The sequence below is a fragment of the Chinchilla lanigera genome, unplaced genomic scaffold, assembly GCF_000276665.1.
Source record: "Chinchilla lanigera isolate Chin_1 unplaced genomic scaffold, ChiLan1.0 scaffold00022, whole genome shotgun sequence".
NCBI classification, from domain to species: Eukaryota; Metazoa; Chordata; class Mammalia; order Rodentia; family Chinchillidae; genus Chinchilla; species Chinchilla lanigera.
In genome coordinates, this window is record NW_004955423.1 from 21,666,344 (window position 1) to 21,694,288 (window position 27,945).

The following is a 27,945-nucleotide window of genomic DNA, read 5'->3' on the forward strand; positions in this document are numbered from 1 at the left end:
TCTTCTGTACTGGTACATAACGTTGCCTAGAGTGGTCTTGTTTGTTTTGTGGTGCTGGGGATTGAACCGAGGGCCTTTGCACTGAGCTACATCCCCAGCCCTTCTTCTAATTTTTAATTTTGACATAGGATCACTTGGAGTTGCCCAGGCTGGGCTTGGACTGCAACCCTCCTTCCTCAGCCTCCCACAGTGCAGGGATTACAGGTGTGTTACCAGCCAAGTACATTTTACAATGAAGAAAAATAATCATAGTTAAAAACGCAAAGACCTCGGGGCTTGAATTTTGAGGGAAGAACGATAAACCCAGAGCTGGCTTTGAGAAGTTGTGCACTAGTTTTTAGGGCAGGTTGTAGGTGGGACTCGGAGTGCATTATGTGTGAGGCGTGCGGCTGAGCAGCAGTGACCCTTGCTGCTCTTAGACTCCGTTCCTTGGTGGGACCGCGGCGTCATCTTGGGAGTGCACTTCAGATCTTCCGTGCAGACGAGGGAGGGAGGGAGGAAAGCGTGAAGGCGAGCTTCAGCGTGGGCTTACCAGTTTCCTAACCGCTGAATATTGTGCTGGGGTTCACTGGAGGTAGGGGACTACTGAAGACTTTTGCACTTGGGTTTTGGTTTTTAAACTACCTTTTCCTTTAAAGAACAGTAGAAACAGGTTATCCATTCCAAAATGTCTTTCCTCTGATCACAAAGAACAAACAAATGTATCTTTTATGATGGTGGAAAAATGTTAATGCAAATAAACTTCACAATATTAGATTTTCAAAACGTGCCATGTATTCATTTACCTTGGGGTTTTTGGAGACATCATCTTGCTATAAATTTCAGGCTGGCCTTGGATTCACCATGTAGCCCATGCTGGCCTGGAACTCGCAGTGATCCTCCTGCCTCAGCCTCCCTGGTGTTGAGATTATAGGCATGCCTCAACACTCCTGACAAAATGTCTGTTTTAAATTGTTAATGAATGAAGCTATATTGTCTTCTAAAAAAATACATCACAAACCATATATTTTTATAATCTCACATGAAAATGAAGATTTGTGATATATGTAGGTATATAAAGTTTTGTGGTTTTTTTTTTTGTTTTTTGGGGGGGAGTACCGGGAATTGAACTCAGGACCTTGCACTTGGCAGGCAGGTGCTTGTGACACTGAGCTACGTCTCCGGCCTCGTATTAAAGTTCTGTGACCCGCGTTAAAACAGCCACATAGAAGCGCTCAGTATTTTGCCACATGCGGTGTCTAAAGGAAAGTTTCCTGTCTTTAAGAAATGGCTCTCTGCTGAGACAGTGTGTCCTGTGTAATTTCTTCCTTAATGGAGGGACTCGCCCGCAGACTCACGCACGGGAGGAGCGCACAGCCCCGGCTCCCGAGCCTGCGCAGCACGGTTTCGGTTTGGAAGCGCGCACAGGCTGGTGGACGGTGGCAAGTGGCTTCCTTGTGCTCACAGCTGGGACGGAGCCTCTCTATGCACCAGCTGTCCCGGTGTCGGTCACCTTCCCCCCGCGCGGGGAGAGACGAGCACTGACTGTCCCGTCCTCTCCCTGGTCCCCACTTGCTGCAGCAGGCAGACCCTGAGCACCGCTTTGAGCTCTGAGGCTGGGCCGGAGCTGGAGTAGAAGGCATCGGTGAGCTCCAAGTCCCGCTTGTGCGCTGGCGTTTAAAATTGAGCAGAAAGGGCAGCAGGAGTCTGATTAATAGAGATGCAATAGCCCTCTACTGTGAGCTGCAGGAAATGGTATCTTAATCATGTTTTCTAGAATTAAAAAAAAAAGTACATCCTTGCCAAAGTCACTATCCGAAACTGGAATCGTTAAGGACAACGGCAGTGAAGGCTGTCCTGAGATGGGATGGTTCCAGATCACATAAAACAGCAAATAGGGCTTTTTTGCATGAATTCGCAAAAATTCGTGCATGTTTATGCCAGAAATAGTGGGCAGTCAGCAGCGTCTCTGCAGGCGCCACCTCAAAGTCCTGTCAAGTTCGCGTTTCAGGTTTCACCCTTGCGCTGCCTCGGAGGCGCCTGCAGGGCCGCTGCGCATTTGAACAGCCACAGCAGCACAATCTCCCAAGGGTGTTTGAAGAAAGGAATTGTTAATTTATGGACTTGATGTTCAGTGACTTAGATACGGAAAAAACAACACGAGCCGTTCCTTCGCCTGCACCCTGCACACAGGGCGCCTGCCGCAGCTCTCTGGGTCTCTGCCCGCCCGCCGCACCCCGCAGCAGCTGGGCAAGGGGGAGAGGCACACACGCCAGCAGCCCGGCCTGAGACACCACGCTAGCCGCACCTGGGTCACACAACAAACCTGCAGTGCTTCTCATTAAATCCCGGCCCCCTCCCCTTTCATTAACTAGAGGAAACTGTGACACATTTTGTGGATTCGTTAATATTCAGCATCAAACTTGGAATTTAATAAACTCCAACATAGTCAATGAAAATAGGCAGTTTCTACTGTTTCACAGTAGTGGGGATTGAACCCGGGGCTTTCATACTGAGCTACATCCACTCTTTTTCTAAATTTTGAGATGTCTCACATTACCCAGGCTGGGCTCAAACTTGAAACCTTCCTGCCTCAGCCACCCAAAGCGCTGGGGCTACAGGTATGTGGTACCATTCTCAGCACTTTATATTAGTAATATAGGTTCAAAAGTACATTTAGTGGCTCTGCAGGGAAGTTGACTTGTTTCTAAAATGCCAGGCAGAAACATTCCTAAAAATTACATTAATATTAGGTATTATTTGGGACATTCTTTGTGATCTAGACCTTCAATTTCTAGTGCACAAATCATACTTTAGCTCCTAGCTTAAAAAAAAGTGTCATGATAGTTTTAGTGACAATGCACTACAAAAATAACCTTTAATAAAGTCTCAGAAGGATGTGAGCATCACTTCTAAGGATATTTTATTGGTCATTTAAAAATGTCTGACCTTCCATAAATTGTCTTACATTGCTAAACATTTTGTGCTTCATACTTTAAGAAGTCTTAAGAGTATTTCATCAACTTGTTGATGCTGTTATTTTGCTAAGAATATTTAAAGCCATATATTCCTTGACCGAAAAAAAAAAGTTTCAACTATCTTCAAGTCCACCTGGAATCAGTCTTTTAGAAAGTCAGGAAGTGTAATTCCTACTCATGCCAACTCCTAGGAGATGTGTGCAGCCGGGGTGCTCAGGAAACAAGCATCAGCATAGCCCTCAGACCTCCGCACAGAAGCAAAGCACAAATACACATCCTTCAAGAGAAAAACATTCTTAGCAGCAGAGAGAACATGCATTAGCTAGTTTTGAGATCAAGGGCAGAAATTTAAATTCCAACTAAAAAGCGTATCAAATCTCCAAACAGCACGGGCCCAGCTCTACTACCTAGCCCAAACTCGTGACCTGATTTTTGAGCCAGGCGTGGTGGCACCTGCCTGCAATCCCAGCAATGGGAGGCTGAGGCAAGAGGCCTTGAAGCAGCCTTCGTTACATAGTCTGTGCTTCAAAAACCAAATTTTTCTTTCTTCCAAAAAGGTGCTTTATTACAGCCACTACTCTTAATCACTACTGAAAACTTTAGGCAAATAAATAAGGACAAACATTTTTCTAACAAAACCACTTTTATTTTAAAATCGCTTACTAGCAGATACAGAACAGAACTCTGGGGGCAGTGTTCAGTCGGTTCCAGTTCTCTCCTGCGGAAGGCTGTCCCCTTGCACCGCCAGCGCCGCGCGGGAAACGGTCGCTGGAAGCCAGGAGGCTCCCCTCTGCGGCCGCTCACCAGGGCCCCAGACAGTGACCGTGTCTGCACTTGGGGTGACCGGCGAGGACGAGCCTCTGAACGAGGTCCATCCCAGGAGGTGACACTGTTTTACATGGTCTTGACTTACAAAATGGTCACATCCCATGCTGTTGCTTTGTCTACTGAAAAATGTTCTCGGAAATTTAAACAAATGTTTGCATCCAACTGTTTAAAAATGCAGTGATTATTCCGCCCATGACTAGAACTCCTTACACTTGCTCTAGAGAAAAGTCCTGTTGATAAAAATCTTTAAAAAGTTAACTACAAACTGTAATAAAAACACTGCTTTTTGATATGGCATTTCAATTTTAGAACAGGTTTTGAAAAAACCAATTTATACTCAAAACTTGGAGAGAAGCTACAATTCCAAGTCTGTTAAGCCCAGCTGCCCAAACACTCCTCACTGACTGGGTGAATAAATATACTATTTAGTATGGTACAGTACATACAGATTATTGACATCTTCTAGACTATCTCAGAAAAGGCAAATATCTATATTTCACTGAAAATATAAATTTACTACTTGGGGGTGACAGCATGTTTATCCTAGAAGTTCACTGCGTTCTCCAACCCCGTTCCCACATCCAAAGAGAGAGAGAGAGGATTTCAGACAGAAGCGACACTGACAGTGCTACGGGCAGCGGTCTCCGCGGCGGGAGATTTCGTCTCATAACTGTATTCAAATGTGGGCAGCAAGGGAAAGAAATGAGATCTGTAAAATGAGGTAAATGTCATACATTCAACAGCGTAAATAAATACAAATGCGGTTTTACAGGAACATGAACATAAGTTTCAGGGTTTTATTATCAAAGTCTTGTAAAACAATTTCAGAAACTGTACAGCAACATGGCACAGACTGTAGCCTACTTTTGTTCTACTGCACAAAAGTGAAGCTCGGAACTCCTGTAACTAAGAAAACAGTTGCCTAACTACTTCGCAGATTATCACCGTGTGCATTAAGGTTACTACTGCAGTAATAAGAACACAAATTTATTGGTTTTATACAACTTGAGATCAAATAAAAGTACATTATCAAGTCGATTTGTTTTAAAAGTATATGACGATCAATTTAAAATGCACTATCCCCTTTTTTCCAACACTGAGCTTGAAACAGTGAAAGTGGAGAATTGAAAATCAGGACGAGAGAAGTTTCTTTTACAGGTGGACTCGGGAGAGGCGGTAACTCTCACTGATGCAGAGGTGGAGTCAATTATTTCAGGAAAAAAATTCCCCAACACCTATGAAAACGTATACAATTCTACCTCGAAATATGTTGCTCACTTCCTCACCGCCAAAGACAGTTTTATGTGAAATCTTGTTTTTGTAATTAAAGCCTAATTAGCCATCAAAAAAGGTTAGTGCATATATAACCTTTCAAAGTTAAACAAAAGCCACAAAAATTGAGCCACATGGCTTCAAGGATTATCTACTCAAATGCTCATTTCCAGATGTAACTCTAAGAATGTTATTTCGTCATGTCAACAAACAAGACCAGAAGAGACCCGTCCTGCTGGAGGACTGTAATGACATTTAGGGTATTCTTGCCACAATAACATGCAATCAGTGCATTCCCTACATGGCTCTATTACGGCAATGAACCAAATTCTAGAGACTATAAGTGAACGTACGGAAGAAGGGAGCTCACACAACAGAGACGATCCATGCCTGCTGTGGCCGCATGCAGCTGTCGCCTTTGGGACGCAGCAGCCCCGGGACAGTGAGACCGCCGGGCTACCCCACCAGATTTCACCACAACCAGAGCTGGTTACCGAGGTACCCTTTTCTACACGCTTCTGGATGTAAATCATGAAGGTCACCATCAGGAGCTCTGTAACCACTTGTCACTCAGAGCCGTGCACGCCTGGGCTGGAGACGTGCACGCAGCGCTGAGCGAGCGAGCGGTCACAGAGGGACGACACCGGTGCGCGCAGCAGGAGCCCGGTGCGGCGCTCAGTCGCTCATGTCCATGTCCTCCTCGTGGTGATCGTCCCCGTTCACCTTGGACTCTCTCAGCGCATCGCCAGCCGCCTTCTCCACAGAGCACTCCTTGGCCTTGGGGGAGCCCGCGTCTGCGGGCTTCTTGTCCTCCTTCTTCTCCTTCTCGCTGTCGTAGCCCTGCTCCTCCTCGTCGTAGTCCCGTGTGACCTGCTTTCCCGAGAACAGCGCAAGTGAGCTCCCGCAGCCCCAGCGGCCTCCCTGCTCCCGCGCCCGCGGCGAGGGCGGCCTGCATACATACTTTCACGTCCTTGTCGCTCTCCGACTTCCTCTCCCGCTCCTTTTCCTTATCTTTGCTCTTCTTCTTTTTGCTTGTGGAGCGTTCCCTTTCATCTCTGCTGCGTTCTTTGTCTCTGTCTTTCTTCTTCTCCTTTTTATGTCTACAGTGAGTTACAAGGGTCAGAACGGAGAAGGTGCTCAGAGAAGGTGCTTTCTTTCCAGCACCCTCAGGAAGCCTCACCCGCAGCGTAGCGACCGAAACACCGCCAGAGGTACAAGCTGCACACAGGTGACACAGGCGCGAAGGCTGTGACCTGGCTGCAGGCCTAGAGGCGACTTCCAGAGCGCTCCTGGAAGCCTGACGGAGCACAGGGCAGTGCGTGTGGATTCTGGGGGCATTTCAAATTCCCAGAGAGGAGGAGAAGCTGTTAGGTGTTTAAAAATACAGGACACCTTTTCAAACTTACAGCTTCTGGCAGGTGTAAGACAGGTCTACCTGATCAGCAGTCTTACCTTCGAGGGGATGGGGAGCGAGACATTTTTCTTTTAGGCGACCGAGGCTTTTTGGGAGATCTTGTTCCACTCCTGCTTCTTCGTCGCCGTCTTTCTCTGAAATTACAAACGTGCAAACTAGACTTTAAAATACAATACGCTCTATTTCGCTCCACTAGGAAACTGTACAACACACCTCTTATAACTCAAAACCTGTCTCACCATACTGTTTTGAGCTGAAATAATCCCGGGCTATGAAAAAAACTGCTTATCCAAAGCTTAACGCAAGAGAAAAGATCAGTAGCGACCTATTACTGAGGCGGCGGGCTTTCGACTGAAACAGGTACAGATCATTCAGAGATGCCGGGGTCTGGAAGGCAGGCACGAACGTTCAAAGCGTTAACTGTAAGTCACTGGATGAAATGCGGAGAGCAGTTACTGGAAAGGTATAAACTAAACTGGCTCCTTACATGCCAGCAAAATCCTCCCCACCGACCTGGGTATTTATTTTTAAGAAACAGCTTTCACTTCCTTTCTGCGGTGGCTTTAAGAATACCACGTGTACTTGCAGAGTCCCAGCTCCTGCCCGCGCACCGCGCCCCTCCGCCTGGGCACACCGCACACAAGGACACCCACGCCCGGCCGCCCAGCCGGCAAGAGCACATCTGACGCTCCTGTCTCGGGTACCCTGACCTCCCGATTCTCTAGGCGGAGGCAAAGTTTCACGTTGTGATCCTGTGCCCCGCAGAGGCTGCTGCACCGCGGAACGCTTTCCATGTTAGATACTGCTTTTGAAGACACGAACCCCGTGCTCTGCTTTCAGCATAGGGACAGCGGGCGGGGGCCGGCGCACGCCGAGCACGGCTCCCTCTTCCTCGCCCCGGCCGCAGTGGCTGGCCGACCCTTAGCGCGTCTGTCGTCTTCTGGGCGCTGACACCTACTTTCCTTTTCTCAGAAGCTCACTCTTGAGTTTTTCATCGTTCTGCAAACACACTCCACTCCCTTTCACTATCGGCCCGTCCGCCCCTCCCCGAGGGGCTGAGGGCTGCTCTGCGGACCTGTCCCAGTCCCTGTCCTGTGTGGACACTCCAGAGGAGGGCGGCGCGCATCCCCCTCTCCGCACTGCACGGTCTGCCGCACAGGACACCTCTGTGTACTCGCCTGCCGGTGTACGTGCAGGCTGCCTTCGCCCAGCGTTAGCAGTGCTCTGAGTATCTGTGTGACTCCCTCCCTCCAGCAGGGAAGCTGCAGGATCAAAAACCTGGGTAACATCGTCCAAAGCAGGCGCAGTGTTTTATGTTCCTCTCACAATGCCCAGGGTGCTCATTTCTCCCCGTCCTCTGCAGTGTGAGCACCGTGGCAAGTATGAGACGCTGTCCCGCGGCGACTCGGACCGGCGTTTCAGTAACTTCTGATGCTGAGCCCCCGCCACACACTTGCTAAGACGCTTGCAGGCCTTCTTGGGAGAAATGGCCACACAGAGCCCTTGCGTGTGGAGCAGTGAGTGTGGGAACAGTACTGGGAGATTTAACTTACGGAGTCAAACTGAGTCACGCACATTCCCTATCTTTTTAATTTATTTTTGAGACAAGAGTCTCAAGTTATGCAGGGCAGGTAATCGTGCCTCAGCCTCCCCGGTAGCCCAAATTATATGAATGTGTCACCTTGCCTAATCCCTCTGGCATATTTTTCAGTTGGGTTATCTGCCTTTCTTCTTCTGGGCTATACGAATTGTATGCTATCTCGGATATCAGTCCCTTCACATATTTTAGGTGTCAGCTATGTAAAGTGCAAACATTTTCCAGTATTATCTGTGGAAGTCTTCTTACTTCCATGAAAGTACCCTTTGAGACACAGAAGCTTTTAATTCTGACGAGCTCCAATTTTTCTTCTGGGCTTGTGCTCTGTTATGTAGGAAAGCACTGCCAAGTAGCAGCTCATGAAAATTTTCCCGTTTTTCTTCTACAAGTTTCACAGTTAGCACTCCTGAGTCTTTCATCACCCACACTGAGGTTTTCATAGTATGACATGAACTCTCTAGTAATTTAAATAAAGTATACTGCAAAGAAGACAGCAGAACTTGCACTGAATGAACTACTACATGGGAAAGAAAAACTCTCATGTATGAACATGTGGATATAGTGAGCACAACTTCTCACAATGAAAATAAAATTTAACAATTCCGTATGCTTTAGCCATTACAGCGTAAGACATATGACAGAAAAACTGTGCTAAATCCCATGTCATTTCAAATTCTCTGCAATCAACCCATCAATCAACGGGTAAAATATTCAGCAGAAAGGTAAACTTAAGGTTATTTTTTCCTAACTGCCTTTAAAAGCTTCTGACATTTCCCAGCCCCGATTTTCCCAACACCGAAGGACTTACCTATGCTCTGAACACCTTTCATGACCACAGCCTACTGGTCATCCTGCAGTTTAAAATTAAGAAACAGTTTCTTAACGCCCAATTACCTGCTTGCACTTCTGGAACGCCTGGCTGTGCTGTAACTTTTTGGTGGTGTTTTGGAGCGTTTCTTTTCTTTGTCTTCTTTCTTTTTGTCTCTAATAAATGAACACAATTTCAGAATGCATGAGAAGACAGCGAATGCCAATTTGTAAGTCACAGATAAAAGCACAAGTGTAATCGGATTTAATCCCGCTCCTGGAAACATGAGCGCTCTTGACAGAAGCAGCCTGAGAAGAGCGCTCCTGTGGCATATTCATGGTGAAATGGCGTCGTCAAAAAGCCCATCGAGAAGCAGCCCATGTGGTGAGAAGCACTCTGGAGGCTGGTCAGTTCCACAGCGCGCTCGGCAGTGGCTCCAACAGGCTCTGCACGCGTCTCTAGGCCCCTTAACACTCCTGCACTCAGCTCACCGCCGTTCTCCCACCCACCTCTACCACTAGGCTGCAGCCCTAGCGCACTACCTACTTGCTCAACAACACCTTTCCGAAGCGCGCACCCGCACCCAGGGTAACACCAAACCAAGGGTCAAGCCAATGGTGACCTTTCCCAGTGCTACGTACCCTGGTCTGCTCAGTGCACTTAGAAAAGCAGCCCATCAAAATACACGGCTACTACATCCGTATTTCAGCTCAAAGCTTTTTAAAATTCCTACGAATTTACTGGTATTTAAATCCCACAGTGACTTCCCCCAGCAACACCGTATCCGCCAAGCTCTGAGCCGTAGGTAGGTGGCCAGTACGCTAACTTGCTGAGTGGGAAGTTCGGCGACCACACACACCCCTACCCTGACAATCCGCGAGCAAATCCCCTGCTCTGTTGTTCACTGGCCATCTCCCTCCCTGTCCTCTCCACCCCGCCCCTTCCCCTCAGCCCTCAGCTCCGGCAATCACCCACTCTGTCAAGCTGCTCTTCGCCATCTGACTCTCAGACCCCTGCAACACCAGCCTCCAAGCAGGCCCGGCGCACCGTGTAGGAAGTGACCACGGGCCCTCCAGCAGTGGCCCTTTAAAGCTCAGGGCCGGATGGCGGTGTTGCTGGTAATAATCACACGCAACCACGGTCCTGTAGGGTCACATGCCCAATCACACCGTGGCCACTCTCAGTTGGTGGAAGGACATGCCATGAAGTGTGATCACCAGTTACTGAGGGTGAAGCACAGCTGTGTGCCTCACGCCCTCCGGCACATTACCAGGAGGGGCTGCAAGGACTGGAGCCTTAGCGGTGTCCAGTGAGAAGAAGAAACCTAACACAAACTTCTGCTCCTCAGAAATCTTCCCAAGGCCTCCAGACACAGGCCTGAGCTTGTTTATACAGCGGACAGGGAGAGGGGAGCCCCCTCGAGCCCTACAGAGCCGCGCGGCCATCTGGCCCCTGCCCCCACCCACCGCACCTCGTATTAAGCAGCCCTGAGCTCAGGCCTGACGGCTGTTCCACAACCCAGGCTCTCCCCGTCGCAGATGCTTACCTAGCCTTTGAAGTGCTCCTTGACCGTCTACCTCTCTCTCTGGAATGAGATCTTCTCCGTCTTGGACTTTTTGATCGCCGTCTACTCCTTGACTTAGAATGTGATCGCCTCCTTGACCGACTTCTTGATCGCCTAGTAAAAAGAAAGCCACTTATGTGGGGAAATGTAAAAGATGAGTTGTGCATATTTCGTCAGCCTCAGACCTACGGGCTAACAGCAAGGGCAGCAAGTGCCCTTCCAGCTGCTGTCCACAGTGTAGTCCACATTAAACCTCCTTGCCATCTTACAGCCAGGGGGCCTCTTACGAGCTGGAGTTCCCCGCCTTTCAATCTGGTGGTAAGCCTGGCCGAGCAGGCCTTCTCCACCCACTGCACCTCCAATTCGCAGGTTAAAGCTGCTAGGAGAAGCCAGGCATGGCAGCACGCAGCTGTGAGCCAGCACACCGGGAGGCTGTGGCAGCGGGGTCCCAAGCCTGAGTAACTCGGTAAGTTAGGGAGACCCTGAAGAACTAACCAAAGGGCTGGGCATGCAGCTCAGTGCTCAGCCCCAGTACCACACATACAAATAGAAAAACGACTAAAAAGGAAGGAAACAGAAAAACCCAACTGTATGGCGTTATATTATTTTACTTACTTACTTAGTTCTGGTTTTTGAGAAGGGTCTCCCTGTGCAATTCGGCCTGGCCTTGAACCCACTAGGTAGTTCAGGCTGGCCTCAAACTCAAAGCAATCCTCCTCCCTCAGCCTCTATGGTGCTGGGATTATAGGGGTGCACCATGACAACCGGCTACAATTCTCTTAGACTTTAACAAACACTTTTTATTTAATTCTCTACTACTGTAAGTTAAACCTTATTTATCAATTACCAAATGTTTGGTACATACTTTACAAAAAGGCAGACCTCATGAAAAGTTCCAGAGTAGACCTGTTACCCTATGTTACGCAATCTGCTCCGGGTGCTGCTGTCTACCTCGGGCCCTGCTACAGGGCCCGCCACTTCTCTAGCCACAATGTACAAGACCCCGAGCCACGCGGGGCTGGCACACAGCGCTCAGTTCAAGCTGCTCCGTACTCGCAGCTCCCGCGGGTCATTTGGCCTGTCCCTGGGCCCCTGCCACATTTCAGAAATGTCTCTGTTCCTTCCCTGCCCCCCTCGGTCAAGCTGTCGGAGCCTTTAGATGCTGTCACAGATCCTCTGCCTCAGAACACTCCCTCCTCTGTTTCAAGAACTGTTAAAAATCCGTTCTGAAATTTTTGTTCGTGCCGATGACCTAACGTCACTGACCCGTCTGTGGGGTATTTCCAGTACAGCCTCAGCTCTCTGCCTGCTCCAGAAGACGGCAGTACAGACACACCAGGAGCGGAAAAACCCAGACTCAACTCTCCGCGCCCTGAGATCATCTAACCTCCTGCTGCTGCCACTTCTGCACTTGAAGATGACACCACCTACCTCACAAATGCCTGTGAGCGGCATGGCTTCTCCCAAGGACAGATCCCGGCGTGCATGTGACGTGCTGATGCTTCTCCCTCCCCTTACTGAACTCCCTGGAGACAAAGCCCATCAACCTGCCATACTGAACTCCAGAAATGTTTATTTTATCACATTTTGATGGGAAACTGCCTGTTAAACAATCTGGCAGTAAGGGCTCTGCACCCTCAGACACCGAAAGGCAAGGCCGACCCCTGTCAACTCCCCAAGGGCAAGGGGCTCCGCTCACTCACCACTGTGCCCTCAGGCAACCACTGCAGCCCCGACTTACTAGACCTCAAAGCAAGTCACAGGAACACAAGACTTTCCTCAACAAACAGTGAGCACTTCACAGGGCTTTGAAAAACCCACTAGGCAGTGAGCTTAACTTTCCAATGAGGTGCAGTGGACACAGCAGAAGCACCAACCACAAGCCCAAATCCGCACCTGCACGCCGCCTTTGGGCAGCTTACACCAGGGCTTGAAGGCAATGAGCCTGCGCAGGGAGCTTAGAAAGGAAGCCTTGAAAAACCCCAGTGGCCGTTTCCAAACTGAGGTCTGTGGACTCCTGGGTGCCCCCTGACCCTGGCTCGGGGTGTTTCAAAAGCAGCGGCTACTGCGCGCCTTCCGCACTGCGCTGACATTTCCTCAACACACCACGACTGTCTTAGCGGTCACTGCCACTGCCCTACGCCCCATGTTGAAGAAGAACGGGTCACCTTCAGCAAAGATGTCTTTGATCAAACAGTGAAAGTTCCTCCTCTTTAAAGGTCTACTCAAAGTCAAGACAGATAAACGTTTTAATTTAAAAGAACATGAAGATGATTTCTAATTGCAGTTTCACATTCCACATCACAGTAACTTTTCAGGAACGGTCGCTTGTCAAATTTTGTCATTTTATAAAAAAGAGCCCATCACAGTAACAGGTTAAGACTACCTTTCCTTACTTCACTATCCCCGCCTCAGCTGCAGGATGACCGGACAGGGCTCAGCACTCCTCCCGCGGGCGGGCTCACTTCCATGCACAGGGCCAGTCTGTTCCTACCGCCTACGGACGTTCTGATTTTAAAGCATGACTCCACCGTTTTGGTCTCTGTCCTTTCTGCCTTTCACACCCGTGAACTCAGCGCTGACTCTCATGTTAATCTAGGGCACCGAGGGCGAAGCTTTTAGAGCTTTCAATGGTAACGAACACCTGCTGTGGCACCGCTCTGGGGTCGTGAGTTACCAGAGAAAACGACATAAAAGCTACCTTCGTGTACGGGTACAACGAACCTCTACAAAAATCAGTCTAACCTGTGTCTAGAAGATGAGGGAGTCCTCCTCCTCCTGGAGCGAGATCTTGATCTTGAATGCCTTCTCTTTTCTTCTTTCTTATCTGATTTAAAAGGAAACAAACAAAAACGTATGCTTAGAAATCATCAAAGAGAACCATTTCCATTCAGGAAATACTCGAACAACTTCTTTATCTTACTTCTGACCTTTTACACACACCCTTAAATGTTACAAGTAATCATTTCATAATGCATAACGCTGATGCCTGCTCAAGTGACACTGACTGTCCAGGTTTCTGGTAGGTTCTAATTTGATGTCAAGTTCTCAGCTAGCTGAAGCTTCCCCGTGCTGTTTCTCATTTGCCGTACTTAGGAGGCCGTGTACTTAGGAAGTATTTCCCATAAAAGAGGAAGAAGGGTTACCTTTCTCATTCTTTGGCTCTAGTTTATTATTCAGAGGTTCTAAATGAGTTCTTTTTCCTTAGGTTCTTTCACATATAGTTACAATTCAGCCAGATTCAGCCTTTACTGTTACTGTTTCTATATTGCTAATGTCTCCCAGACAGTACTTACCAGCAAATACATTCACTATGTAGGTTTATAAAGAGCCATCACCACAATCCTGCACACTGTTCTTCCGCCTGAGTGTGTGGATGCGTGTGCATGGGCTTGGAGTTCGGGGAGAATCCACTGCCTTTCTCACACTCCTATGCTGAATACACTGAACGCACGTCCACAGAAGGACTAACGAACAGACATTAATTACACAAGCACAGGAAACACATCTAGATCAGAATTATTCACTTCCTCATTTCAAAGGGAGAATGAGTTCCTCTATCTTTCACTTGTAGATCTTTTCATAACAGTGCTCAGTTTGTTATGAATGTCACTATCAATAAGGAATTCACAAAAATCTACGAAACCACATTCAGTAGTAGTGGTGGGTTTTCAACAGAAGTAAGTATCAGGTGTCCCAAAGCGTTGGGTTACACTGATCCAGCTGTGTATCTAGTTTTATTACTTGCCATGTGACCACTGTTAATTACTAAGACATTTTACTGATTAAATGATATATAATACGTAAAACATTTGGGACGTTTTCCCATTATAAAGTTATTTTCCTAATATTATGCATGCTGAGAACATCGTTCATTAAGGAATAAGAACCCAAGAACACTGTTTAACAAGGAAAAGCAATCCACGCCCACAGATGTAAACACACGTGGACCACAGCAGGCGGCCACCGCCCCAACCCGGAGCCCCTGCATGGGCCCAGCTCGGTGGCTGAGCAGCTGCCTAGCATGAGCGAGACCTGGATTCTCCCCAGCACACATGAGAAAGGTCACTTCATTGAAGACTGCAAAAAATAAGGAACTTGCTTTCCTTCTTCTCTTGGTCTAATAAGAGGCTTAAAATCAGGCCATCCTGTAGTAGACAAATGATGAAAAATAAGCCTAAGTATCACCCCAGCACCGGATTACCCTAGATGCTGCTGGCTCTCTGGCCTCTCAGTCCCTGCTTGAGGACTGCCCTGTCACGGCAGCACATCTGCTGACACCCCTGTCCTCTGCTCAGCAGAGACAGCACCAGAATGACAGCCGCACACGACTCCAGGTATTTCTACTTCTGTGCGGGTGGCACTGCATTACAGCTTTTATTTGTCAGAACCTGAAAATGTGTGAGTATTGTTCGACACGCTTCCACACTTGAATGGTCAGCATTCTCGACAAGAGACAGTTTAATACTCAGTACTACTGCAAAAAGGTAATTCTACCTGGTTCTATAGCAGCAGATATCAGGGACTGTGCTTCTCGGACTCTTTTCATAGCTTCCTCTATCTCTTTACTAGAGGTATCTGATTTCAGACTTGGTGAAACAAGACCAGCAGCTACATGATTCAACCTGAAACAGAAACAAGAATTGAGAATGAAAATATTTCTAAACTTCAAGTGTTTATGTTTCATATAACACCATTTTAGTAAAATATTTCTTGATAAAAAATGGGGGAGGATTCCGTGACTTCAGGATATACAGCCAGATGTGGTGGTGCACATCTGTAATCTCAGCACTCACGAGGCTGAAGCAGAAGCACTGCTTTGAGTGTGAGGCCAGCCTGGGCTATACAGTAAGCGCAAGGCCAACCTCAACTACACAGTGAGACCCTGTCGCAAAAAAATTCAAAACAGTGTACAGCATAGCATCCTTCTGAATCTGTACAATGAGCCTCTCTATTTCAATGATTCAGAGACCTGGAATTATGGAATTAAAAAATACCTATTTACTTTAACTTTCTGTAAACAAACGTATTTTGGAAACACTACTGATGCTAAAAGCCTAAGTGAATTTCTCCCCACCCAGCTGGAAACCTGGCATCTCAATCTGCTGGCGCAAAGGCACTGCCTTTAAATTGCAGACATGGGAAACAGAGGCACCCAACGGCTCCCTGCAGTTACAGAGGAAACCCTGACTGGAAAGGCTCACGCCTGATGCCCCCATGCGGTGACATGTGCAGGGTCCACGTGGAACAGGAAAGGAAACTGAGGGCACAAGAACATGAACTGCATTGACAGTCCCCAGTAAACGGGTGGCGGGCACAGGCTTGGTTGTGAATTGTAATTCTTGAGGTAAAAGGCCACCAAATACCAAAGTCAATCATTCTGTCCCGCAGCCCCGAGCTCTCCTGAGTTACTGAGAGACTTTCACGAGCATAATGGGAAACGGCATGAAGTTCAAATTTAATTTACTAATTAAAACAGATTCCTGAACTTGTTGCACCTCAGGTAGAGACAATTCCAGGCCTAACAGGAAAGACACTAATCAAAGGACCCGAGACTGTGTGGCCGATGGTTCCACTCCCGGGCACCTCTGCTCTGCGTGGGCCCAGCTCCCTCAGCTCGGCCGCACTAGCTCCCAGGTCCCTCCGAGGCTCCCTCTCATCATCTCCACACTGTGTCCCTGCATGCAGCTTCCCAGCCCCGTGGTTCCCCAGGGGACGGCACGAACATCACTGCACATGATGCTTCGCCACCAGAGCACTGATGACCCACGCTAGGAAGCACGAGTGCTTCGACGCTGGTCTGAACTACCTAGGCCAAAACAAGATGCTCGCTTTGGGGATTCTCTCCTTGTTTCCACAAAACAGTATATAAGAGAAGCCTTGAGAACAGATAATATTTTGAGCTATCAAAACTAACTATTCTCACCAGGTATGGCAGTGTGTGCCTGTAATCCCAGCAATTAGGAGGCCGAAGCAGGTGGATTACCGTGAGTTCAAGGCTAGCCTGGGCCACACAGTGAGTTCAAGGCCAACCTGAGCTACATAGCATGAGTGTTTCAAAAAAAAAAAGAAAAAGGTAATTTCTGTCTAGAAATCCACCCACTATACCACCAAAGAAAAATACTTACTTGGGATCAACGGTGCTCATAAGCTTCAGCAACTGATCTGCTGCAAGAGACTACAGGAAACAAAACATAAGAGTGGTAAGACCACAGAACACAGTAAATCACTGCTATTTCATCTTTTCACTGTGTTGAAAGGTCCTGGCACAATCTGCCAACCCTATGAAAGTTAGAATGCTCCACGCAGACGCTGAGCAGTAAAGACACAATGCAAGTTGTGTGTAAGTAAATTTTTTAGTAGCCACACTAAAAAAAAAAAAAAAATAACAAATGGCTTTAGTGGCTACTGTATTTAACAGACTTAGGAAGTAACCTGAAACACTCTACAGTCTAGATTACAGAATTACCTCTTGCTTGTTTTCAGATGTTCAGAGGGAAAGTAGTATTTTAAAGATACATTAAAACAAAACTTAATTCCTTAGAGTGTGTGTCAGAAGATCTCCAGGAAAGAAGGACTTTAAAAGCTGGACATGGTGGCACACACCTATAACCCCAGCACTCTAGGAGGCTGAGGCAGGAAGATCCCAAGTTCCAGCTCAGCCAGGGCAACTTAGTGATATCCTGTCTCAAAATTAACAAATAAAAATAAAAAGGGTGGGGGTGAAGCTTCACGCAAAGCCTCTATCTAGTTTTATGAATCAGGGTTAGGGCTTTGGGAAAGCTTACATGTCAACAACAAAACAACAGCACAAGCGAAGCCCAAGAATTTCCGTGACAGTAGAGTTCAGGACGCCTCTGTAGCCGAGATATACTGATGGTGCGCCACGCTTCCCAAAAACCCGTGGCTGAGATGCGCTGATGGTGTGCGGGGTTCCCCAGGAACCCGTTTTTCTTTGAATTGTAAGACGCTAACCATTTAGTGACCCTTCAGATCGCCTTTAAAAAGCTGACAGGAGTACGAAGCGTTCCTATGACACAGCACTCACTTACTCTCTTAATACACAAGCAAACAGTAAGGTTTCTGTAAAACTGGCTAAAAGTTGCCGGGCAGTTCAGGTACCTGAGAGTTCAAGTTTGCTCCAGGAAGTCCCAGGGCAGCAAGGGCAGGGTCCAGAGTGGGAGCTCCCAAAGCAGCCAGTGGAACAGCTCCAATCTGTAAGAAAGGTTTCTTTATGTAAAACCACTCTGACCCCAGGACCAGGGCTTAGCACTTCCTTTCTGTAAAGGGTCAGACAGTCAGTTGTGCGTTGGGGTCTCTGCTGCAGCCATGCAACTGTATGCAAATGCGCATTAAATTTAGCCACAGATGATGAACAATTTTGTTTTGTAGCTAAAATGGGTGGCTTGCCAAACCTTACTCTAAGGGATGGTCCAATGTCTCATCAACTCGAGAATGCAGTTAAAACCAAGATGCAGGGAAAAATATTTCCTATGCTCCAGCCATGCTTTCCAAGGAGGCCTGAGTCTCAGCGGAGCAGAAGCAGGGAGCCCCAAGTCCCCTGCTCTAAGTGTGTCCCTTGGCACGTTCCTTCTGCCTCCGAGATGTCTTGCCCACTGTGTTGAAGTCATCAGACTTCCCCTAGCAACCTTCTAGAAGTGAACTCTTGTCCCCTCTTGCACATTCACACAGTATGTAGCTCTGGTCCTACCTGAGAATTCTGATTTACCCTGAACAGACGAAGAGATGTAAAGCCTAGTAACGTCACAGGCAATCTGACTTTCTCCAAAAAACTATTCTCTAAGTTCACCCCGTTTCAGTTACTATGCAGGAAATACAAAGTACTACATTTTTGGTAATGTAACTGAGTACAGGTGAAATGCGTTTTCCTTCACACCATGGTCTGGTAGAATACATAGTTTTATACAGCAAAAAGACCTAGCAATTACTCAGGTCCTCATGCCACAGGTGAGGAACTAGGAGTGAAGTGAGACAGTCAGGCCCAGAGGGCCGGGAGCTCCGGATCTTTCCAAGATGCTCCACTACTCCCGTCACAGCTAACGGCACCGGCCCTTCACTCAGGCACACTGCGGGGAAGGGCGCCTGCAGACACTTCTAGGTGAGGATCGCCTTCACTGTAGCTCTGAAAGCAATGACTAGTTACACAGTGGCAGCAGGCAGCATGCATGTTATTTCAAGTGCCTCCTGGGCTGGGGGCACAGCACGCGCTTGGCATGTGTGAGTCCTTAGTTTGACCCCCAGCACTGCAGAACACAACATTAAATCACATGTCTACAATATAATGATGTGCCCTCTTACAGCACTGTTAGAAACCTTTTAACCAACTTTACTCCGCATTCCCCACATCCAGCATTCTCATCTAGAATCGCTCTTTATTTTCAACCCTCCATTTGAGGCAACCCCTAGGTGACAGCAGAAGAACAAAGGGCTGTGAGAGAGCAAAAGGGGCGGGGCAGGCATCCTTTACGGAACTTTCCTTCTGTTTCCTTTTCTTTTCTCGCCCAAATCCACTTCTTACAGCACGTCCACAATTTCAGTTGGGATATTTTATGATACTTATTCTTACAATACCAACTTTCTAAACGGTGTTATGATTTTAACACAGTCTTCTCCAATAATATGCACACGTCATGTTGCTGTAAGAACTAGACCACAAAAGCACTTGAAAAGTTCAGGTATGTTTAGGTTCGTCCACAGTTCAATGCTTCTTTCCAGCCTTTCAGAATTGAACAGAACAAGTACCTGGGTAAGTGGGTTGGGTGTGGGGAGGAGTCCACCACCGGGCAGAAGACCTGCCACTGCATTAGCTGGTGCCAACAGAGACAGAGCCTTAGTCTCATCAGGAATAACTCCTGCAGAGAAACATTCTTGCATGAGAGTACACTCTTTGGTAAGGCAGAAAACACACAAAAACACCCAGAAAATGTCTACCTGATATACCACCTGAGTTTGCTGAAAGTACTTATGCTCGCTAAAATATAAAGCTTGATCTCTATGATTATTTATCATTAATTTTATGTCAGAATGAAACTTCAATGTGTGAAAATGTTTCCTTTTTTCTCTACAAATGGTTAAGTTTCTAGAGTAAAAAAAAAATAGCACAATACACACTACTTTTTTGTTAACACTGCCAAGATTTCATCACCTGTACTCGATTTTTAAGTCATGAACCAAACGTAAGCAAGCACAGTCGGTTCTCCAGGGGTGTGCTCTCAACTTTCAAAAGCTGTTTTATGAACAACGACTCGTGTCGGCTGCTTCACTATAAAGCACACAGAAAAATCAAGATACACAAGACAAAAAAAGTTTGATTTAGGGGTTAATAATATGGTACAGTTACTATGATTTTTACACCTACCATACAAATTTTGTAAAATTTAAGAGAAGAAAAGTATGTAAGGAAATATTCTGTTGGAATCAAGCGTAGGGCTTTTGCTGACTCATGAAAATGAACATGAACGTTTCTGAAGATCTCTGAATACACACAGGATGTGTGTGGGAGTGGGAGAGATAGAGAGAGAGAAAGCGAAAATAGGTAAAACAACATGGCACATTCCTTACCTGTACAGTAAATGCTTTTATGTTCCAACATGTGCCATGCTACTTGTACCAAAAATGCTACACAGTGTCAGTTTAAAACTAACTGAACTCAACTCCTTAAGCCCAAAGCGACAAGTATGTCTGTTTTCAAGGCCTAATTTGTGTATTCAGATAAAATCTAAGGGCCCTAATACAAATATTTGTGTAGACAATTTCAATTCTATGCAACAGCAAAAGCCCTATACAGATGGATTAATCTGTTAATGTGCCCAAGCCCCCAAAATGAGAGTTCAATAATACAATTAAACTACATATTTGCAAATACCAGTAGTATCTCTGTAATACATATTAAGAAACTGCATCTCATCATAAAACATACAATATGTACAGGGCACTTAAGAGAAACTGGATAAGCTGCAGAAGAAAACTGTTGGGTGGTATTTTCAGCAGGGCCTGGTATATAGTTCAGGCTGAACCAGGGAAAAGAACTGTAAAACACAACAACAAAAAAGAAAAACCACTGTTAAATAAAGGTAATGGTTCCTTCCTCCTACACTGAGAAGTGCCGATAATATAAACAAATGTATACTACACAGCACTGTTATCTTGCTTGTGCCAGAGCTGTCATCAATTTAGATACCGAGAGTTATGGAGGGGAAGGGGAGAAGATCATTTAAATATAGGGCATTAATGCATCAATATTAACAAACCTACAGAGATTAAGGGGTAATTTTGCATGCAAAATTATGTCTCAAGAGGATATATTAAGTATCAACATCTTACTCAAATTAGTGCATTTGCAACATTTCTGGCAAACTAAGTCCTCTTGAGTTTACTGAGACACCTGATAGAAGATCTGCATCCATTAAAAAAAATCATGCATCTGATCCTCCGATTAAAAAGACTATTTAAAAATAAAACTACAATTTAAAAAATAGCAATGAGGCCCCTCACCAGTTAATTTTCATGCGTCAAGAGTATTTTTTTTACTGCTGCTTTGATAGAACCATGAAATACTGCATGAATGTGTAGAAATGAAAGAAAAAGAAACAGACAAAAGAAACAAACATTAACCAAGGAACCTAAAATAACCCCCAAATTCATTACTATTACGAGTTCCTTCCAAATCTTGATAGCTCAGTTTTACCAATTTAGGCTGTTTCTTACCGTAAATTTTGTGTCTACTGCTCTACAACAGTGGCTAAGAGCCATTCCCAAAGTGTAAAAGCTAAAACCAGAGTGCATGGTGACAAAGGGACTGAACATTCGGTTACTTAATGGAGGTAACATTAATACAGCATATCATACCACGAATCAAACACGGCAAAGATGGATTTCTCAACTGAACATTTCTATAATTCTATACACATTCCCCAAAACCTTACTTCGAAAAACAGAGCTTAAAAAACTACTATAGTCTAAAACTACCCGTAAAGGCCAGTTATATGATATACTGTATTATGTTCTAGGCTTGGGAATCATAATACTTAGCCAATAAAAATTCCTTAAATTTAATGGCTAACTTCAATGTTCTGCACATTACTCACGTGATCTGACCTGTGTTTCCAGGCCTATCATTTATATTTTACCCATCCTAAATTTGAATCCTAGAAATTTTTTATTGGTGGTTAAGTCTTAGCCTACAAGAAACACTGATATAAAAGAAACTTTTTTAACCAAAAGATTGTTTTAAAGTCCATCTGTCTGTCTATCTTAATAACCTTAAAACTGTGCTCAGGTACTTTAATACAATGGAGACACAAGTACTATTACAACAGCATGCCTTAACCCAACTCTCAACAGAACTTATTTTCTTTAGAAACCCCAAGTCAATTTCTCCAACTTCAGACATTTCACAACTTTACAAGATATAGTGTAAATGTTCACATTTGTATTCAAAGATCTAAGATAGCAACTAAAATAAACAATCACAAGGCTTTCTTTCTACTGACCAGTTTATTAAAGGAAAGGTAAAGCATGTAAATGCTGGTCAGTGTATTTAATAAAATGTTAACTTAAAATCCAGTTATTCTATCATGTTAATGATTTCTTCAATCAAAATTTATAGTTACCAAAAAGCAAATCAAGTAGCAGTATACTGGGAACAATCAAATTATAAAATATGACTCAGAAAATTTTACAAAATGGTATTAAATAGTGTTGTCTTGTCACAGTGGCTTTTTGTTAGATCCAAAAAACCTGCTCAACTTTTCTGTCAAATTACTTTAACAGCCTAAAACGTAAAAAGAGAGAAAATGCAGTTAACGAATGGTCACACCAGGGAACACTGGGGCACTGGAGTGCTTGCTGGCCTTTAGTTAATGTCTAGAATCCCCTGTAGCTGCAGAGGACCCACTGTTTTTCAGTCATCTGGAAGTTTGCATTTGCCTTCTCCACTACAAAAATCACACACACAAATAACAGAGAGAAGAATTTATTATTTAGAGATATTCTAGAAAATATAACAAGAATGAACAAGAAAATCTGGCATAAAAACAAAACACCCAGTGCCCATCTGGCACCTAAACTATAGGAAATCTTGCATTTTCACAAAATTTAAAATCACTGCAACCCTTGGTATACCGGAATTCAATGTGGGTTTTTTTTAAAGTTATCATTGTGAGGAAGCATTACAGAAATATAATCTAGTCATTTATTTAGATAACATCATGCATTTGAAGGTTTCTGTTAAGTGCACGTGGAGTGAATCATTTTACCTTTGGGACTTTTCCACAAAACTAAGTAGATATATCTCAGAGAGTTACAAGTAAGGATATGGTTTTCTTGAACTTAAAAATGTATTAAAGAAAGCAAAGGGTTAAATATCTTATAAAAAAAGACCTCATTTCTAATGATTAGAATTAAATAATCTGCAAGTAAGTATCATGTACTGCAGTATAACAAGGGTTTCCAAATGTTAACCGCTTAGACTTTAACACACCGCTAACGCTCACTCTGCAACTACACTGAGGTAGACGGTCATCTGAGGATGCCCACGTGGGTAGTTAAACAAAGCACAAACCTTCAGCATACGGTACGACTATCAAAGCTCTGTCAACGAATACAGTGTTTGTCAGATGCTGCGCCACAACTGCCGAGTCCGGATCATGGAACTTAACAAAGCAGACACGAGATGAGACTGGTAAAGGCGAGTCACTAAAAAATAACACAGAAGAAGAGAATCATCACTGAAAACACAATGTGCAACTTGCGAACCAGCACTTGCATCCATAATTCCATACAAATTAATTTAACTAATTTGAAAGAAAATATGCACCGGCCACTGAACTCACAGAACGAACTGTGGAGTTGATAAAACCTATAATCCCTATTTAAATTTAAAATGTATCAGGTTAAAAATAGTGTTGGAAGGTCTCGGAACTGAGACTGTAAGAATAGCAACATGCTTTTCTTAATACCTCTTACACGTTTCTGTGGAGTTGGGGACTGAACCCAGGGCTACAAGCGCTCGACCACTGTCCCCCACCTCCCAGCCAGACACCCACGCTCAGGAACAAGTAGTTTTGGCTTAGCAACTTTTCATTACAGCTAAGTTCTCAGAGTAAAAATGATTTTGAAGAGTGTAACAATTTGATAATCTAGTTTTTTTGAAGACAGAGTCTCCTTATATACCCCAAACTGGCCCTGAACTTAATCTATGTAGCCTAGCTGGGCCTTGAATTTGCCACACCCCTGATCAGCCACCTGAAGTGCCTTTTCTGCGCGGAGCACATAAGAGGGCCCAGATACTGGAAATAGACTTTCTGGCCTGGAGCACTTTGAGAGAACGGAAAAACTTTAAGCATAAACAAAACGTAAGCCTCTCCCAACCTGTACAATTTGTGTGTGAAAGAGCCACTTCCCTCAGCAGTTGCTTCTTCAAAAAAAAAGATCAACAAGTGAAATGCAAGCTACAGCAGTGTAAGAGAAATAATGCTAAGAGTAGGCTTTAAAGAAACAATACATGCTGACTGCCAATTCTATTAGAAAAGCTTCTCTGAGAAAGAAAACGGTTAAAGGCACGTTTGGCTCCCTGACATCATACCAAAAGTTATCTGAAAACCAACACCCGAAGGCCACAGTAATCACAGCATCCCACGTTATACAACAAATTCACCCGTGCGTGCGTGCGTGCGGGTATTCACGCTGTCCACTCCACATCAATCACCATCTCTGGTGAATAGAGTACTGAGTTTGCTTCTCCTCAAATCTCCTTTGACAATTTTATTATGTTCCCAGGTTGGAGAACACAGTATTGTAACAAGCTGATTATATCTTAACATTCGGTAACAAAAAGGGAAATCCTGTAATACAGTCTAACGTTGTTAGAGCCTCTTAACGTTCATAATAAATGAGACATGTTCACGTGTGTATATAAAAAATTACACCAGATTTGGTTACTATAGTTATTCAGACACCCATATATTCACTGAAAATGAAGTTTTTCTTCATTTTGACACTGACAAGAAAAGAATTTTTAGCATTACTTGAGGATTAATATAAGGCTACACATAGTCTGAAAACTCACACCCATTAGAACTGGAAGGATCTCCCATAGTAAGCACAGATCCTAACTTAGGTTCAAGATGGACAATTTGTCCACAGAAAATTGAAGCCATCTCGTGGGAGAGGTATACTGCTAAGTGTTTTCCCAGACAGTTTGCAGACTTCATGTGAGGAGGCACTACTACTCTAAAATTGAACAATGTTGCAACAGAGTAGTGAGAAGAATGCTGTAACATTTCTAGTAGTGAAGTTATGTCATTTCCATTTATATTTTCATTTATTGATACTTTTTTTTTTTTTGAGACAGGGTCTCACCACTATGTAGCCCAGGCTGGCTTTGAACTCACAGTGATCCTCATGCTTCAGCCTCCCAAGTGCAGGGATTACAGGCATGCGCCAGCACACCAAGCTGTACTTCTTTTCTGGTATCTATGCTTTTGCTACTGATTTAAAAACTTCTCTTAACGCTATTATCCTATGTTCTCAACCCCTAATAAAATGCCTTTAGTGCTGCCCTAACACAGCAGGCACTTACATTTCTTAGAATTTTTTTAATACTACTGTTATCCTACTAAGAGAAAAAAGAAACTATCAAATACAAAGTTCTTCAATATATAATGAAGCTTTTAGAAAGTCCTACCCTGTGTTCATAATTCATTGCCATTTACCTGGCAATCTTAAAATGATTCATGATTTTTTCTACTCATTAACACCATGGGAATCAAAGCCTGTGACAGACAATAGAGTTGACATCAATTACAAACAATCTGAATAGTGTAAAAAAGACCCTCACTTGGAAAATAAGACCTTTCTCCACTTTGAAAGGATCTCTTTTAAATGTTTAAAGGTTTTGTTATTTGGCTCCACAATTACATTCTTATACTTTCTGTTAAAATTTATTTTATGCAACTGTCCCTTCTAAAAACAGAAATATCTTATTTCTATTGTTAAGAACACGATGGTGCTGAAGAACTGAAGAGCCTGACAGGGAAAATAAAGCACTGTATGCTTTTGTCTCCTACCCATGAGTAGTGGCACTTGGTACTATTTCCAAATGGTGCTGAGTGTCCTTGGAGAGACATTTTAGAATCTCCTAGGATGTATACAGACAATTCCCAATGCTGGTGTCCCTGTAAAGGCCATTAAATCCAAGAACCCCTTTCTAGGAGGGCCCTGATTGTTAACAAGAACCCTGGTCAACTCTCACAGCTAAGCAAGTGTGAGAACCCAAGTTCAGGCCACTGATAGCAGCCTTTCCGCTCCACCGCGGAGAACTGTGGGCTTGTAAACAAAGTACCTCCAAGCTCCTAAAAGTCACGTGTGTGACAAAGGCAACACCCATCTGGAAATTCAATTCTGCGGACTTCACCTGCCCTCTCCTTTGCTGTGCAGAGAAAAATACAGTGAAGCATTATATCTACTGAAGCAAAATTTTCTTGAAAGGTGAGTTAAATTCTTTCCTTTATCTAACTATACTTAGTTACTATTTTAAGATCATTAGAGTATTCATGTTTGGTCACAGAAAAGCTACTAATGACCTTAAATTTAGTGTTACAGCAGCTCTGAGTTTCCATACGACTGACATGCTTCACTGGGATTATTTGATAAGCACTTGTTATAATCTCCTGTGAAATCCCACTAAAGCAAAACATGTCATTACTTCAGAAAGTTTTTATTCTTTTACTCATATGTGTTTTTTTGAACGACCAGGCCTTTTGGACCTTTATGAGTCCACAGCACATCACATCATCCCTGCAAATACCGGAAAGAATCTGAAGTTTCCTGGCAAACAAACCAATGAAAACCAACTCGGGAAATAAGAGAGTCAACTACAGCACTGTTCACATCTGGAAGGCCACAAAAGGTAACAACCTAACAACCACTCTATTGTAACTTTGTATTTCCTTTTGGAAGAAAATGATTAGTAAGTGGCAAGCTGAAAGGAGGAAGGCAAGGGATAAACCTGTGTTAACACAGCAGCTTCTAATACAGGGAAAAGATCCCTCTGAGTTCAGAGCACCCAGCACACTCCTGGATAAACAACTCCCCAGGAGCCGCCCTAGTTAGGAGGAAACTGCTACTACCCATGCTTTAAGGGAAAAAAACGGAAACCAGGAGAATGCCAGCTCTTGTCTTTGTTATCTTTTCCCAAGTGCATTAAAAAGATTATCTCAAGAGAATAACGTATTTTAAAGTCAGTGGAAATTCTTAGTAACTTGTGGGACTATAAAAATTACACTACAATTAAATAAAGTATCTCAAATACCCCAGTAATAAAATGATTACAACCATCAAATGTTATCACTCTTATTTTCTGCCATTTTACAAGCAACGTGTCATGAGAAAAGTAACAGTAGGGGCTGGGGATTTAGCTCAGCGGCAAAGCACTTGCCTGGCAAGCGCAAGGTCGTGAGTTCGATTCCTGGTACCAGAAGAAAAGACAAAAGACAAAAAAAAAAAAAAAAAAAAAGAAAAGTAACAGCAAAATATGTATTTCTGTATGTATTACAAAAGTTTGTCCATTAGTAAAGCAAGTCAAATTTCCGTTCAAAATATATGTACATCTTCCCAGAACTCTACATCTCATGCAAACTGATAGCTGCATCCCAACTGTACAAGTGAACTTTCCCTAGAAATTAAAGGTAAGAGACCAATTTGAAAACAGCAATAGTCATGTGAAAATATTTTAGGTACAAAGTCATGAAATATGCTGACACTCAGCAAGTATCTGATTATGACTAACTTTGACCAACTGATTTGTTAATCAGAAATGTACAGAAAGATCAATGATTTAATACACACAACAGCAGAGTCACTGAGAATTCCCAATTTCCTGTTCAGAGTTTAAGTAACATCATAAAATTCTCAACATGATGGATAATGCATGTTTTCTGACACTAATACTTGAATTTCCACTTTTCCAATAACTTTCCCAAAGAGCACATGACTATCTTTGCTCCACTATCTTTTATACCTGATCTCACACTACACTTTCTCTTTTTAATTTAAAACTTCAACAATAATTTCCAGAACGAGTAACACGACAAAAAAATACAGCCAAGATTTCGACATTAATCTGTAAGACACCTGTGAAACACCCACACTCATTTTTTGAAAGAACACTCATTTTTATCTGCACATCTGTTTTAAAAAGTCTAGCATTCGAATTAAGGCCAGAATCGCGAAACAGCAGTACGGACTTAACTAAGCAGCGGCCTACCAATTTTCACACCAAATCAATACTAAAAAGACCGGAAACACTGTTACCTTTCTTCCAAAGACAGGGGAAAAAAACAAAACAAAACTCCGAGAACATACCCGCTCGTTTTCTGAAAGGAAGGGGCTTATCCCGAACACGTGAAATACCGAAAGTGCAGCAGCCGAACGAAACCCCCCGCCGGCACAACGGGGGCGGGGCCGGGAGCCCGCGCCAGGGGT

The 27,945-nt window shown here is 44.4% G+C and overlaps 1 protein-coding gene across 3 annotated transcripts in view; it reads right to left on the reverse strand.

The window, feature by feature from the left end:
• Positions 1-3,581: 3,581 nt before the first annotated feature.
• Positions 3,582-27,945, reverse strand: part of Srsf11 (serine/arginine-rich splicing factor 11) — a gene marked incomplete in the record, with an annotated part of 36,336 nt that continues 11,972 nt past the window's right edge. Inside the window, 11 exon segments of one of the 3 annotated variants that reach the window (XM_013514402.1) lie at positions 3,582-5,927; positions 6,019-6,157; positions 6,510-6,605; positions 8,963-9,052; positions 10,423-10,554; positions 13,186-13,267; positions 14,938-15,065; positions 16,569-16,618; positions 17,563-17,655; positions 19,204-19,313; positions 23,024-23,157. In XM_013514402.1, the coding sequence (XP_013369856.1) occupies positions 5,733-5,927; positions 6,019-6,157; positions 6,510-6,605; positions 8,963-9,052; positions 10,423-10,554; positions 13,186-13,267; positions 14,938-15,065; positions 16,569-16,618; positions 17,563-17,655; positions 19,204-19,313; positions 23,024-23,157 (1,249 nt within the window). 3 annotated transcript variants of the gene reach the window in all.